Genomic DNA, 14026 nt, shown 5'->3' with positions numbered 1-14026 from the left:
CTGGGTTCAGTCCCACTGCGTGGCACCTTGGGCTGACCAAACCGAAACTGAAAGAAGCCCGTCGTATATATATGTATATATATATATATAATATATATATATATATATATATATAATATATATATATATATGTGTAAGTGTGTGTGTTTGTGTGTCTGTGTTTGTCCCCTTAGCATTGCTTGACAACCGATGCTGATGTGTTTATGTCCCCGTCACTTAGCGGTTCGGCAAAAGAGACCGATAGGATAAGTACTGGGCTTACAAAGAATAAGTTTCGGGGTCGAGTTGCTCGATTAAAGGTGGTGCTCCAGAATGGCCGCAGTCAAACGACTGAAACAAGTAAAAGAGTAAAAGAGTAATGTCGAAATTTAAAAAAAAATTTGGTAAAAATTTGAGAAGAAATTTAACAAGATCCATTAATGAGTGAAGGTTAAAGAAAGAGAGTGAGAGAGAGAAGGAATAATAATACAGGTGAGACATGGAGAAAAGAAAGCGATCAATAGATAGAGAGGGTGAAAGAGAGGAAGAGTGGAAGTGACAAGTTGGAAGTTGTCAGCTCGACTCTCGCAGCAAATATTGAAATAGAATTATGTCGGGTCACTCGAACGATCGTGTACAGCCTGTTATTTTCTTATCGCATGGAGGTGGGCCTTCGTTCTTCATGGATGTCAAGGAATATCCAGATATGCGTGGAATGGATCGGGACTCAGAGGCAGCGAAATTCCTGCAAAATCTAACACGAACTCACCTGAACAAACGGCCAGAGGCGATCCTAGTTGTGAGCGCCCACTGGGAAGAGAATGTCCCATGCGTCATGGACGACCAAAACCATTCCTTGTTCTTTGATTATTACGGATTTCCCAAGAGCATGTATGACCTGAAATGGCCTGCAAAAGGAGCTCCGGCTGTGGCTGCCCGTGTCACCGAATTATTCAAGACACACGGTATATCATGCAGGCAGGTGCGTGGTCGTGGTTTAGACCATGGCGTTTTTGTGCCCCTTATCTTGGTCTGGCCAGAAGCCGACATTCCAAGTAAGTTAACCCTCAAATTTTATTTATTCACTAGCAGTATTGCCAGGCGTTGCTCGGGTTTGTTTCGACCCTTTAGAATTGGAATTTTTGAAAAGTAAACATTTTGCATAATGTAGCTTGTTATTCTCTTTAAGTGAACATTTTTCTGGTTGAAATACACCGAAAAATGACAACACAGCAGTCAAAGAATCGTAAAGAAAAAAGGGGGTTTTCATAGAAAAAAAAGCACCTTTTTTTATATAAATAATTTTTGGTATTAACATGGTCCGATTTGAATTTTTTCTTCTTTGAAAGGAAGAGCAAGCCTTCTTCTATCATACTCTCAATTTTGGTCAACTTGCGCCGCAGGGTCTCGGAGGAGATAGTGTTAGTTGAAGGCTACCAAACCTGCCATACACAGACAACTTCAGCTTTATATAGAGAGAGATTTTTGTTTACGTCGCTACTATAAACCGCCATCGTATACGTCAACCCAAAACTTACAGGTGCTCCTTGTTGGTTTATCGTTGAAATAGACGAGACGTTAGAAATAGCAGCCAAACTTCTTTATGGATTTCCCAAGAGCATACCTGCAGGAAGAGCACCAGTTGCTGCTGTCCGTATCTCCAAGTTATTCAAAAAACACACGATGTACCGTGTGGGCAGGGACATGGTCGACGGTTGGCTCACGGGGATGTTGGTAACCTTCAATTTAAAGTCTGGTCGGAGGAGGTCGACATTCCCAGTAAATTGATCGGAAGTGACGACAGTAGCATCTCTTGAGCTTCACGTAAGCAATTCTTTATAAACGTAACCAACGTAGAGAACCGCCATGGGCCAACTGCGGGCCACGGGACGGCACTGAATGGCGTATCTCACAAAGAATTACGTTGAATATTTTTAGTAGTGCGGCCCGACTGATGATGAGCCATATCTTGGTACTACTTCAGAACAGTGGTCCCGGTGCGCGCACTCGCGTATCCGCGCTAGCTAGTCATGACTAGTCGATCCTTACTTTGTGTTTTTGTTATTTACTGTGTTTAAAAAATTATTTACTTTGTGTTTTTGTGTTTTATTTACTTTGCTAGGTAGTCGTTGTAGGATCGACTAGTCACGACTAGCTAGCGCGGATGCGTGACTACGCGAGTGCGCGCACCGGGACCACTGTTCTCAAGTAGTACTCCATATCTTAGCGGGTCGCTTCTCGAAAAATATGGCTCATGCCTGTACAGATATTTTATATAAGATGGAAACAAGCACATTTATGGGAGGGTTAATGCAGTTTCGCACCTCTCCTTGAAAAATGCATTTAAAAAAAATTTTTTTTCAGATTCTTACGTTTAGCATGTCAGAGATTACGAATATGCTAAAAAAATTAAAAAAAATTTACCCCTTCCCCTAAAATTTTGAACTTTTTCTAGATTTTTTTCCCGTCATGTTTTAGATGACGGAGATTACGAATATGCAAGGAACCAGGTTTTCAAAATTTTGAATTCAATAAGCATCTAGATAGGTGTATAAAGAAATAGATATGAATGTCTTCCTGGGGCTAAAAACAATAGTAACACGGTCTTCTACAGGACCGCCACATTTAGTTGACAAATATATTTTATAAATAAACGGACAGGGATAAATAGAGTTATTATAGGCGTAGGATTGGCTGTGTAGTAAGTAGCTTGCTTACCAACCACATGGTTCCGGGTTCAGTCCCACTGCGTGGCACCTTGGGCAAGTATCTTCTACTATAGCCTCGGGCCGACCAAGGCCTTGGGAGTGGATTTGGTAGACGGAAACTGAAAGAAGCCCGCCGTATATATATATATATATATGTATGTGTGCCTGTGTTTGTCCCCCCCCACATCGTTTGACAACCGATGCTGGTGCAAAAGAGACCGACAGAATAAGTATTAGGCTTACAAAGAATAAGTCCTGGGGTTGATTCGCTCGACGGTGCTCCAGCATGGCCACAGTCAAATGACTGAAACAAGTAAAAGAGTTAAAGGAATAAATGGATGAAAGAGTTCAAAATTTAAAATTGTGGGAGGGGGTGAAATTATCGAAATACGACAACTTTAATACAAAATTTTCTAGAAATATGTTTCAGCTGGTGTAGATTCCGGTTGTATCGGAATTTCTCATAAAAATGTTTTTCCGAGAGTGGGGAAAGGGGTTTCGGAAAATTCACTCGAATGAACTTTGTTTCCTCATAACTTTCTGAAAAAAGGGTATTATTTAATGAAATCTTTATATATAAAACTGAAGTTGTGTGAGAGTCTGTCTCCTCCGATTTAGATTCCTAACTACTCCCACATTTTGCGGTGCAGTTTAACCAAAAGCGGATATCTTATAGTTGTGATTCATGTCAAGCCCTTCTGGGTATTAGCGTGTGTCTACGATGAGTCTATGATTGAAAAAAAGTTTACCATCATTTTTTCGTTTTTTTAATGCATTTTTTGCTCGGTTTATATAAGGGAAGTAACTCTCTAAAAATGCTTATATAGTTATTTCCCTTACAAACCCAAGCAACGCCGGGTGATACTGCTAGTGCTCAATAAATACCTTTCAGATGGTGTAAATTACAATTATATCAGAATTGAATATGAAAACAAATTGCTAGGCTCACACACATACATACTGACACACATCACAAAATGAAACTTAAAATATTAAAATTAGCTTTCATGATTTTTAATATTTTATTGTAATTTATTTCAGCATTCCAAATCTCTCTAAAGAACACTTTGGACATCAAAGAACACCAAGAAATTGGTGAGGCATTATCAGAACTACGCAAAGACGGAATCCTGATTGTTGGATCTGGTTTCATGACTCACTCAAGCGAAAAAGCGAAAACTGTTGATGGTGTATTTGAATGGGCAAACGAATTTAAAGTGTGGGAGCGCAATGTATTTTGTAACCCTAAATTATCAGCATCGGAAAGAAAAAACCAAATGCTCGAGTGTGAATCTCTTCGATTCTTCCACAAAGCTCATCCCCGTATCGAACATTTCCTGCCATTAGTTGTGGCGTCAGCAGCAGCTGGTTACGTCTGTGGAGAGGCCATATTTTCCCAGTTTGTGTCACCGAGTTTACTGTTGGAACATGTAGTGTTTAAATCTGACCCTTAACATGTAGCTAAAACTGGTTGGGGAAGGGTTTTGCACGCCGACCTCATTAAAAACCCCTCACTGCCCAAAACAGACCCATCGGTTGGAGGGGTGTCACCTGAACGGTGCAATGGTCTCGTCTGCCAAGAATAGAGAATCACCAATAAATGGTGGATGCAGTAATGTACTATTTAGTGCACCTGCCTCCCCACCACTCACACTACTGCTACTACTATTACTACTGCTACTACTACTGCTTAATGAAAGATCATGTAACACACACACACACACACATACACACTTGAAGGGTTTAATTGAGCAAACCGATCCCTAGTACTTATTCTATTGGTCTCTCTTTTGCCAATAAGTTACCGGACATAAACAAACCGACACTGGTTGTCAAGCAATGGTGGGGTACAAACAAACACATAGACAATGTTTCTTATTTCTTTACTACCCACAAGGGGCTAAACACAGAGGGGACAAACAAGGACAGATAAAGGGATTAAGTCGATTACATCGACCCCAGTGCGTAACTGGTACTTAATTTATCGATCCCGAAAGGATGAAAGGCTAAGTAGACCTCGGCAGAATTTGAACTCAGAATGTGGCGGCAGACGAAATGCTGCTAACTATTTCACCCAGTGTGCTAATGTTTCTGCCAGCTCGCCGCCTGGTACTTATTCTATTTGTCTCTTTAGCCAATAAGTTACAGGGACATAAACAAACCAACACTGGTTATCAAGAAATGGTGGGATACAAACACACAAACACATACACAATGTTTCTGTCTGCCAAATTTACTCACGAGGCATGGGTTGGTTTGAGGTGACACTGGAAGAATTCTGATCAAAGTGCTGTACAGTGAGATTGAACTCAAAACTACATGGTTGCAAAGCCAGGCAAAAAAAAAAAAGATGTTAGGATTTAATATTTGAGAATATTACAACGATACGAGTGTGATCATTGACAGAGCGGCCAACCAGCTTCCGTGCCAGTGGCACTTAAAAGGCACCATTCGAGTGTGATCATTACCAGCATCACTTTACTGGCACTCGAGCCCTGTGCTAGTAGGGTATTAAGAGCACCATCCAAGCGCGATTGTTGCCAGAGCGGCTATCCAGCCCCCGTGCCGGTGGCACGTAAAAAACACCATCTGAGCGTGACCGTCACCAGCATCGCTTAACTGGCACCTGTGCCAGTGGCATGTGTAAAAGATTCGAGCGAGGTCGTTGCCAGTACCCCCTGACTGGCTCCCGTGCCAGTGGCATGCAAAAGCACCCACTACACTCTCAGAGTGGTTGGCGTTAGGAAGGGCATCCAGCTGTAGAAACTCTGCCGGATCAAGATTGGAGTCTGGTGCAGCCATCTGGTTTGCCAGCCCTCAGTCAAAATCATCCAACCAATGCTAGCATGGAAAGTGGATGTTAAATGACGATGATGATGATTACAAGAAAAATTCAGAACCAGTACCTGGATTTTAGTGAAAAGGAAACACAACAAAAGAAGATAACAATGAAAAAAAATGGTAAGAAGTAAAGAAAAACAAGAAATCAGTAAATAAATTTTTCAACCACATGGTTCTGGGTTCAGTCCCACTATGTGGTACCTTATGTGAATGTCTTCTACTACAGCCCCAGGCCAACCAAAGCCTTGAGAGTGAATTTGGTAGATGGAAACTGAAAGAAGCTTGTTGAGTGTGTGTGTGTCCCACCACCGTTTGACAACCAGTGTTGGGGTGTTTACATCCCTGTAACTTAGCGATTTAGCAAAAGTGCCAGGCTTGAAAGAACTGAGTACTGGGGAGCAATTCATTTGACTGAAATTCAAGGCCATGCCGTAGCATGGCCGTGGTCTCATGACTGAAAGAAGTAATGAAAAAAAAATAAATAAAAGATACAAAGAAACCTGCACATTCCATCAATTCTACATTGTTCAGGGGTCAGTGGTGTTCCCCTTCCAAGAATCTTGGAAGGAACCCCAAGTTGATTGGTTCTCTTATACCTGAAGACTGAGAAGAGAATAGAAATCAAAGACTTAACAAGAAATCAGTAAATAAATTTTTCAACCACATGGTTCTGGGTTCAGTCCCACTGTGTGGTACCTTATGCAAATGTCTTCTACTACAGCCCCAGGCCAACCAAAGCCTTGTTAGTGGATTTGGCAGATGGAAACTGAAAGAAGCTTGTCGAGTGTGTGTGTGTCCAGACACAGCAGAAATCAAAGACTCATATTCTTTTTTACTCTAGGCACAAGGCCCGAAATTTTTAGGAAGGGTCAGTTTATTAGATCGGCCCCTGAAAGGATGAAAGGCAAAGTTGACCTTGGCAGAATTTGAACTCAGAATGTAAAGACAGATGAAATACCACCAAAATCAAAAACTCATATTCCAAGGAAAATAATTTTTATTCTATTCATTAAAAAATACATTCATATATATATATATACATATGTGTGAGTGTGTATGTATACATACATACACATACAATATTTCAAGATATATTTATTGTTTCTATAACATATAAAAATACTACATCATAAAAAAAAAAGGAACAATATAGTTTTAATATTTACAATATTTGCTTTGCCTTTTTTTCTTTTTGTTTTCCATATTTTTTTTTTCTTCAAGCTAATAGAGTTGGCTTTAACTTTACTCAGAGTATAAGCTTCTAACTGAGATCTTGTTCATAAAGAATCTGTATTTGTAGCCCCAGGAGTTGAGGAGAGAATCTCAAGAAAAAAACAAAACACCATAACTAAGACCACAGTCCTAAAATCTTATTTCTTAGAAAAAGTGATATGATTTTTTTTTCATAAATATATTTTTCAAAATACAATAAAATAAGTGTCTGGATTACAGGTTAAACATCATTCCTAAAATAGAGTCAGAATCCTTTTTTTTTTTGTTTCAATTCTGTTCCTAGTTCTGTATTTTCATTCCTTTCTGTCACGTTTAATTTTTTTTAACCCTTTAGCACTTAAACTGACCATTTCTGGCCTAAATATTGTTTTATGTTTTATGTTCAAACCAGCCAGATCAGGTCTCTTACACTACCCCTACAATGTCGTTCTAAAAATAAACAATCACATCATCAGAATCTCAAAGCCTCAAGATAATGCATGATTAATTGAAAACAACTGGAATAAATAAACACCACATTCGACAGAGTAATCTGAAGGCTAAAAAGGGTTAATCCTTTTCTCATGAAATACACCAGTTTTTAGCTAATTTTATAAAACAATCAAGAATTTGGCAGGATTTAGCAAAATTTTTTTCCATTTATTAATATTATATATATATTTTATGCTTAGAATTGTGAAAACATGGAATAAACCATATGTGTTGGTTGTTAGCTGCCAGGATACTGAATCTTTTGAAAATTCCAACACTTTCTGAAATTTACACTACTACTGATGTACCTAGGCACATTTGCCCTTTTATGGCCCATTTCCTGTTCATTTTGTTTTTATTCTGTATTGAGTACTTCTTGCTTTCATTGCTGTCTTTCTTTACTTACAGCTGCTCTCTGTCCTCTCTTACCTTTTCCCAATAATTTGCAATGCACCTGAGCGTTACTTACAAAATTGGAAAGCAACAGAAGTGCCCATGATTTTTGGAAACATTTTTTCCATGCCCAGGATTGCTGAAGCATGGAATAAACTATTGGCATCGGTTGTTAGTTGTTGGGACATTACATTCTGCAAAACTTCCAGTACACCTGATGCCCCACCTTTATTTTTAAACGACTCGTTTACCGTTCCCTTCCTGTGAATTATTCTATGCACTTTTGGTTACCATTTCCTGATGATTTGTAGTGCAGCACCTGAGCACTGTATACAATAAGTTCATTATTCATTGTATACAATAGACTCATTATCATTTAAGGTCCATGTTCCATGGTGGCACAGGACGGACAGTTTGACAAAATCCCATGAGTCCAAGGACTGCAATGTGCTCCACTTTCTACTTTGGAATGACCCCCAACAGCTGGAGATCTTCCCAACACCAAACAATTTACACCTTGTGTTGCGTGCTTTTTTTTCATGTCACCAGCACTAGCTAACATGACTATGAACCCTGAAAGAGGCAGCTTTATGCTAGGAGATGAGGGTGGTTAAAATATGAGGGAAGGGGCCAAAGCAAAACAGGTCTCTTGCTGTAGAGGAAGAAGTACACGATAAACTCATTATTACAATTTGTGTAAAATTATGATGGAAGGTTTAACCCTTTAGCTTTTCAACTGACCATTTTCAGCCCATATATTCTCTCTGTTTTATATTGAAACTGGCCAGATCTGGCCAGTCACACCTACCCAACAATGTTATTCTAAAAACAAACAATCACATCTTATTGTAACCTTGAAGCTTCAAGATAATTCAGGATTAATTCAGAACAATGGAAATGTGTAAGTATTGCATTTGACAGAATAATCTGAATGCTTGAGGGTTAACATAAATATGAACACTCTAAAACGGGGTTTGTTGTTTCTATAAGGGAACCATAAGCAGTCTCATAAGTATGTTGGTATCAAAAGGGTTTGGCTAATTCATAGGAAAATATGTCTTTTATGAATTGAAATTTTCTCAGTGATGGTAAAATGTAAAGATATCTAAAAATTACTTCTCACATGATGTATTCTGAGGTGGGATGGTGAAGCTTTATATTGATGGCATTAACATTATCAAGACATTATCATACGCATGGTGAGCAGCAAGAATCAGAACAATGACCAGCATATTTAGTCTTAAAACATTCAGGCAGATTCAAATGTAAATATGCTAATTTCGTGGTGTTTCATCAGAGGTGAAGAGCTCCTCCTATTAATTACTGGTAGGGACACCGTATTTTGTTATGCAACCATAATATTCTACCAAATATATTAAATGTTTATAAGTCAATCCTGTATCCTACCTGTGTTAGCAGTGCAAATCAGTCACTTTTAAGTTATCTCTACTGACTTTCTACAGAAACTAGAGCCAGCACTGAAAGTTACGATGTTTCATATACGAATACGTCTATGTATAAACAATGTGATCGAAGATGGAAAAATGAGTAATTGGTGTATATGGATATTTCAGGAGTTCTTGCTCCTTCTTCAGTATCACATCCAACCAATTAACCGTCCATGAACACATTGCTTAAATAACCCCTAATATTTAGCTGTGTAACACAATTGGATTTATTAATTTTACATATTAAACACGTTCCTGGCAACTGGTATGTACTTATTAATTGTGGGTGAGTTGGGGCACAGTATTTTGCTCTGCAACCATAATATTCTACCAAGTATATTAAAGGCTTACTAGTCAAAACTTTAAAAAGCTTCTATATGACAAACGTTTGTTTGCAAGATACACATAGGCACAGGAGTGGCTGTGAGGTAAGTAGTTTGCTTACCAACCACATGGTTCTGAGTTCAGTCCCACTTTGTGGAGCAACTTGTGAGTGGATTTGGAAGACGGAAACTGAAAGAAGCCCATCATCTGTGTGTGTGTGTGTTAGCATGGAAAGCGGACGCTAAATGATGATGATGATGATGATGTGTCTGTCCCTTACCACTATCACTTGAAAAAACCAATGTTGGTGTGTTTATGTCCCCATAACTTAGTGGTTTGGTAAAGAGACTGATAGAATAAGTACTAAGCTTATAAAGAATAAGTCCCGGGGTCAATTTATTCAACTAAAGTAGCTTGCTAACCAACCACATGGTTCCAGGTTCAGTCCCATTGCGTGGCACCTTGGGCAAGTGTCTTCTACTATAGCCTTGGGCTGACCAAAGCCTTGTGAGTGAATCTGGTAGATGGAAACTGAAAGAAGCCCGTCGTATATATGTATATGTGTGCGTGTGTGTGTATATGTTTGCCCCCCTCCTACATCGCTTGACAACCGATGCTGGTGTGTTTGCATCGCTGTAACTTAGCAGTTCGGCAAAAGAGAGCGATAGAATAAGTACTAGGCTTACAAAGAATAAGTCCTGGGGTCGATTTGCTTGACTAAAGGCGGTGCTCCAGCATGGCCACAGTCAAATGACTGAAACAAGTAAAAAAAATAAAAACTGGATTCATTGATGCAACAGACTCTGGTTTGACAGCCATTGTTTCGACATTGTTGTGTCTCGTCAGCTTGAGACACCCCACCCCACCAGACTAATGAAGCTAACAAGAGACAAACTCCTTGTGCTAACGAAGACTTTTCTCCAATGATGAAATAAAACAGCAATTAAAATATTCACATTGAAACTTGTTGGAAGATATCAAGAACAAACATGCAAGCCATCACCATTATTAAAACGCTCCACCGATTATTCTTTGGGTAAGCATCACAAAATATACCATTCCATGTTTGTATAATACCCTTAGCTTTTACTGAATTTCACATGCGCTTATAAGGGGGTAACCACAACCTGCTAGAAATAGCAGGCAAATGTTATATGAAGACCGTTATATAGGAGAACACTTTGGATGATAATAATAATAATAATAATGAGGATGAGGATTTCAAATTTTGCCACAAGGGCAGCAATTTTGATGGGGAGGGGATGAGCTGATTACATTGACCCCCAGTGTTCAACTGGTACTTATTTTATTGACCCTGAAAAAAAAAAAAAATGAAAGGCAAAGTCAACCTCAGCAGAATTTGAACTCAGAATGTAGAGATGGGTGAAATACAGCCAACAAACAATTCTGCCAGCTTGCCACTTTCAGATAATAATAATAATAATAGCAATAATAATAATCCTTTTAACTAAAAAGGCACAAGGCCTGAAATTTGGTGGAGGGGAGGGGTTAAGTCAATTACATCGACCCCAGTATGCAGCTGGTACTTGATTTATCAACCCTGAAAGGATGAAAGGCAAAGTCAACCTTGGTGGAATTTGAACTCAGAACATAAGGACAGATGAAATACTGCTAAGCATTTTGCCCGGTGTGCTAATGATTCTGCCAGCCCACTGCCTTCAGATAATAATAATAATAATAATAAGATTGGAAGTGTTATCATGTCCATTGTTTTGTCTTGGTATAAAAGATGGGCTACAGCAAATATTCTGCTCAATACCACAGATTTGCTTGTCAGTTGTTTGACCTTAACCAGTTGAGCATGTCCCTTAGTGGCTGACGATATGTGCATCTCTGATCACGAGCAGAAGTAGTGGGGAGCATCATAGCCATGTGTTGAGAGGGATTCTTTGGAGTTTGAATAATTCACCTCTGGAAACATGGGTGGTTCTTTCAACATCCTTAAACAATCCTTATTCAGGGGCCTTTTGAGCGGGATGGGCTACTCGACCAGAAGAAAATTCTAACTGGGCCCCACCCGCAAGGTCATGCGCTGTTTATCTTTTTATGAGATCACCATGTCGCGCACATATGGTTGTGATGCATGTGCCTGGTGTACCTTTATCAGACGGGTAGTCATGATGGGTATATGGGCTTCGTATATTTTACCCCAGTGTCACTTTGATGGCATGCACTGCTCTCTCACTCAATAATAATGATAATAATAATGCAAAATACTTTATATCTAGAGACAAAAAATATGTTAGTCAATGCCGAAATCATGACTTGATTATAAATTTGTTCATCATCATCATCATCATTTAACGTGTGTATGGGTTGGATGGTTTGACCAGAACTAGCAAGCTGCACCAGGCTCCAGTCTGATTTGGAGCTTGGTGTTAATCACCAGCAACAGAGCTAACATCTCCTCTGTCCTGTTTCTCCACTTGGTTAATTATTTACATACGTATGAAGTAAATCTATGAAAGACATCACCTAGCTGTCTTTCATAGACAACGAATGACCACTGTAATGTGAATGTTAAGTCGGTCAAGTGATAATACTTCATCTTTGTCACTGGCCTAATCATGGTAAAAACAGTTTCAAAATCACTAGAGAGTCACCTCTATTTTAGCTGATAATCTGGGAAATTACAACAAAATAGAAACATCTATTGGCACCTTCTGGGCTCTAATCATTGATTCCCTGGGAAAATAGATTCTTTGGTAGGTGGAATGATGTTAGACTGTGGCCATGCTGATGGTCAGCATTCATAAGGAACGTGGTGAACCCATTGGTCAGAGTTGGCTCAACCTACCCCAGGAGAATTCCACCACAAGTATAAGAGATGAGGATTGTCATCAGACCATGACCATGCTGGGGGTTCTACTGACAGACTTTTGTGACACTGGAGGAGGGGAAGCTTGCAATCAGACTATGGTCGTGCTGGTGAAACAGCCATCAGACTGTGGCCATGTGGGGTGACTACCTTTATATTTGGTCCTAGAGGGGGAAGTTGTGAAACAGAGGTGGATTGTCTTAAAGGGTTTTAGTAGATTATATCAGCATCAGTATTTTGTCACGTATTTATTTTATTAACCTCAGACAGATGGAAAGCAAAGTTGACCCTGGGGTGGATTAAACTCAGAATATAACAGGAAACATAACCAAAATAATAGAATTACTACAAGGGATAGGAGTTCTCATACATAAACACAGAATGTAGTGGATTGCTGTTATTTAACAAATATTCTTTTCTACTCTATGCACAAGGCCTGAAATTTTGGGGTAGGGGCCCAGTAGATTAGATCAACCCCAGTACACAACTGGTACTAATTTATCGACTCTGGAAGTATGAAAGGCAAAGTCGACCTCAGCAGAATCTGAACTCAGAAGGTAAAGACAGATGAAATACCACAAGGGGCTACACACAGAGGGGACAAACAAGGACAGACAAACGGATTAAGTCGATTATATCGACCCCAGTGCGTAACTGGTACTTATTTAATCGACCCCGAAAGGATGAAAGGCAAAGTTGACCTCGGCGGAATTTGAACTCAGAACGTAGTGGCAGATGAAATACCACTAAGCATTTCGCCTGGTGTGCTAACATTTCTGCTAGCCCGCCGCCTTGTTATTTAACAAATATTTATTTCTTTATTGCCCACAGGGGGCTAAACATAGAGGGGACAAACAAAGGGTTTAAGTCGATTATATTGACCCCAGTGCATAACTGGTACTTATTTAATCAACCCCTGAAAGGATGAAAGGCAAAGCCAACCTCAGTGGGGTTTGTACTCAGAACGTAACGGCAGATGAAATACCTATTTCTGCTACTTAATTTATTGACCCCAAAAGGATGAAAGGCAAAGTCGACCTCGGCGGAATTTGAACTCAGAACGTAACGACAGACGAAATACGGCTACACATTTCGCCCGGTGTGCTAACGTTTCTGCCAGCTCGCCACCCTAATTTAACAAATATTGAGTAAGTGGAGTGGGGTTAAGAGAGAGAGAGAGAATTGTATGTAGAAGATATGTGTAGAAAGATGAATGTATTAACCCTTTTGCTATACTTCTGTTGAAATACAGATGATTCTCAATTGTAAAAAATATTGCAAAATAACTTTGTCATTGTGAAGCTGGAGCTTGGATCATAAATTAACGGGAAATTTTAATGGGAGGTTCTACAATAAAACCAAGGGTGGCCTTGAAGGGTTTTAAGGCATTAAATCTATTTCAAAATTTTAGAATTCGATTTTATAAGATTATATTTTAAGCTTGTTGAGTTTTCTGGTGTTAAAAGAGACAAGGTTAGCAAGACCCCAAAGGAGGATGCTCCCAAGGACTTTGTTTATGGTTGGAAAGCAAACTTCTTAATCACACAGCTACACCTCAGCTGTGTGTGTCAGTGTGAATATATTTGTTCCACCCATGCCAGCATGGAAGGCACACATTAAACACTGATGATGATGATGATGATATATATGTCTAAGTATACACACATTGAAGAGTAGTCATTTTTGTCAGTATTTTGTGAAGTTACATGGTCTGGTGGTTAGGGTAATGCACTCATGATCACCAGATCAATGTTCGATTCCCAGGCTAGATGGCATGTTGTGTTCTTGAG

The 14026-nt window shown here is 39.4% G+C and overlaps 1 protein-coding gene across 1 annotated transcript; it reads left to right on the top strand.

Moving 5' to 3' along the window:
- The first annotated feature begins 397 nt into the window (after positions 1–397).
- Positions 398–4466, top strand: LOC115232403 (4,5-DOPA dioxygenase extradiol). Its single transcript, XM_029802259.2, has 2 exons — positions 398–1034; positions 3729–4466. Exons 1-2 carry the CDS (start codon positions 590–592, stop codon positions 4139–4141), a joined length of 858 nt encoding a protein of 285 aa, XP_029658119.1. The 5' UTR covers positions 398–589; the 3' UTR covers positions 4142–4466.
- The last annotated feature ends 9560 nt before the right edge of the window (positions 4467–14026 follow it).

The sequence above is a fragment of the Octopus sinensis genome, linkage group LG2, assembly GCF_006345805.1.
Source record: "Octopus sinensis linkage group LG2, ASM634580v1, whole genome shotgun sequence".
In the NCBI taxonomy this organism is placed as follows: domain Eukaryota; kingdom Metazoa; phylum Mollusca; class Cephalopoda; order Octopoda; family Octopodidae; genus Octopus; species Octopus sinensis.
The sequence above is the reverse complement of the archived record's forward strand: the minus strand, read 5'-3'. Positions and strand labels throughout refer to the sequence as shown.

Coding starts and splice junctions, on each gene's coding strand:
- LOC115232403 (XM_029802259.2), top strand. CDS start 590: ATGTCGGGTCACTCGAACGATCGTGTACAGCCTGTTATTTTCTTATCG. Junction 1,035..3,728: donor GCCAGAAGCCGACATTCCAA/GTAAGTTAACCC, acceptor AATTTATTTCAG/CATTCCAAATCTCTCTAAAG.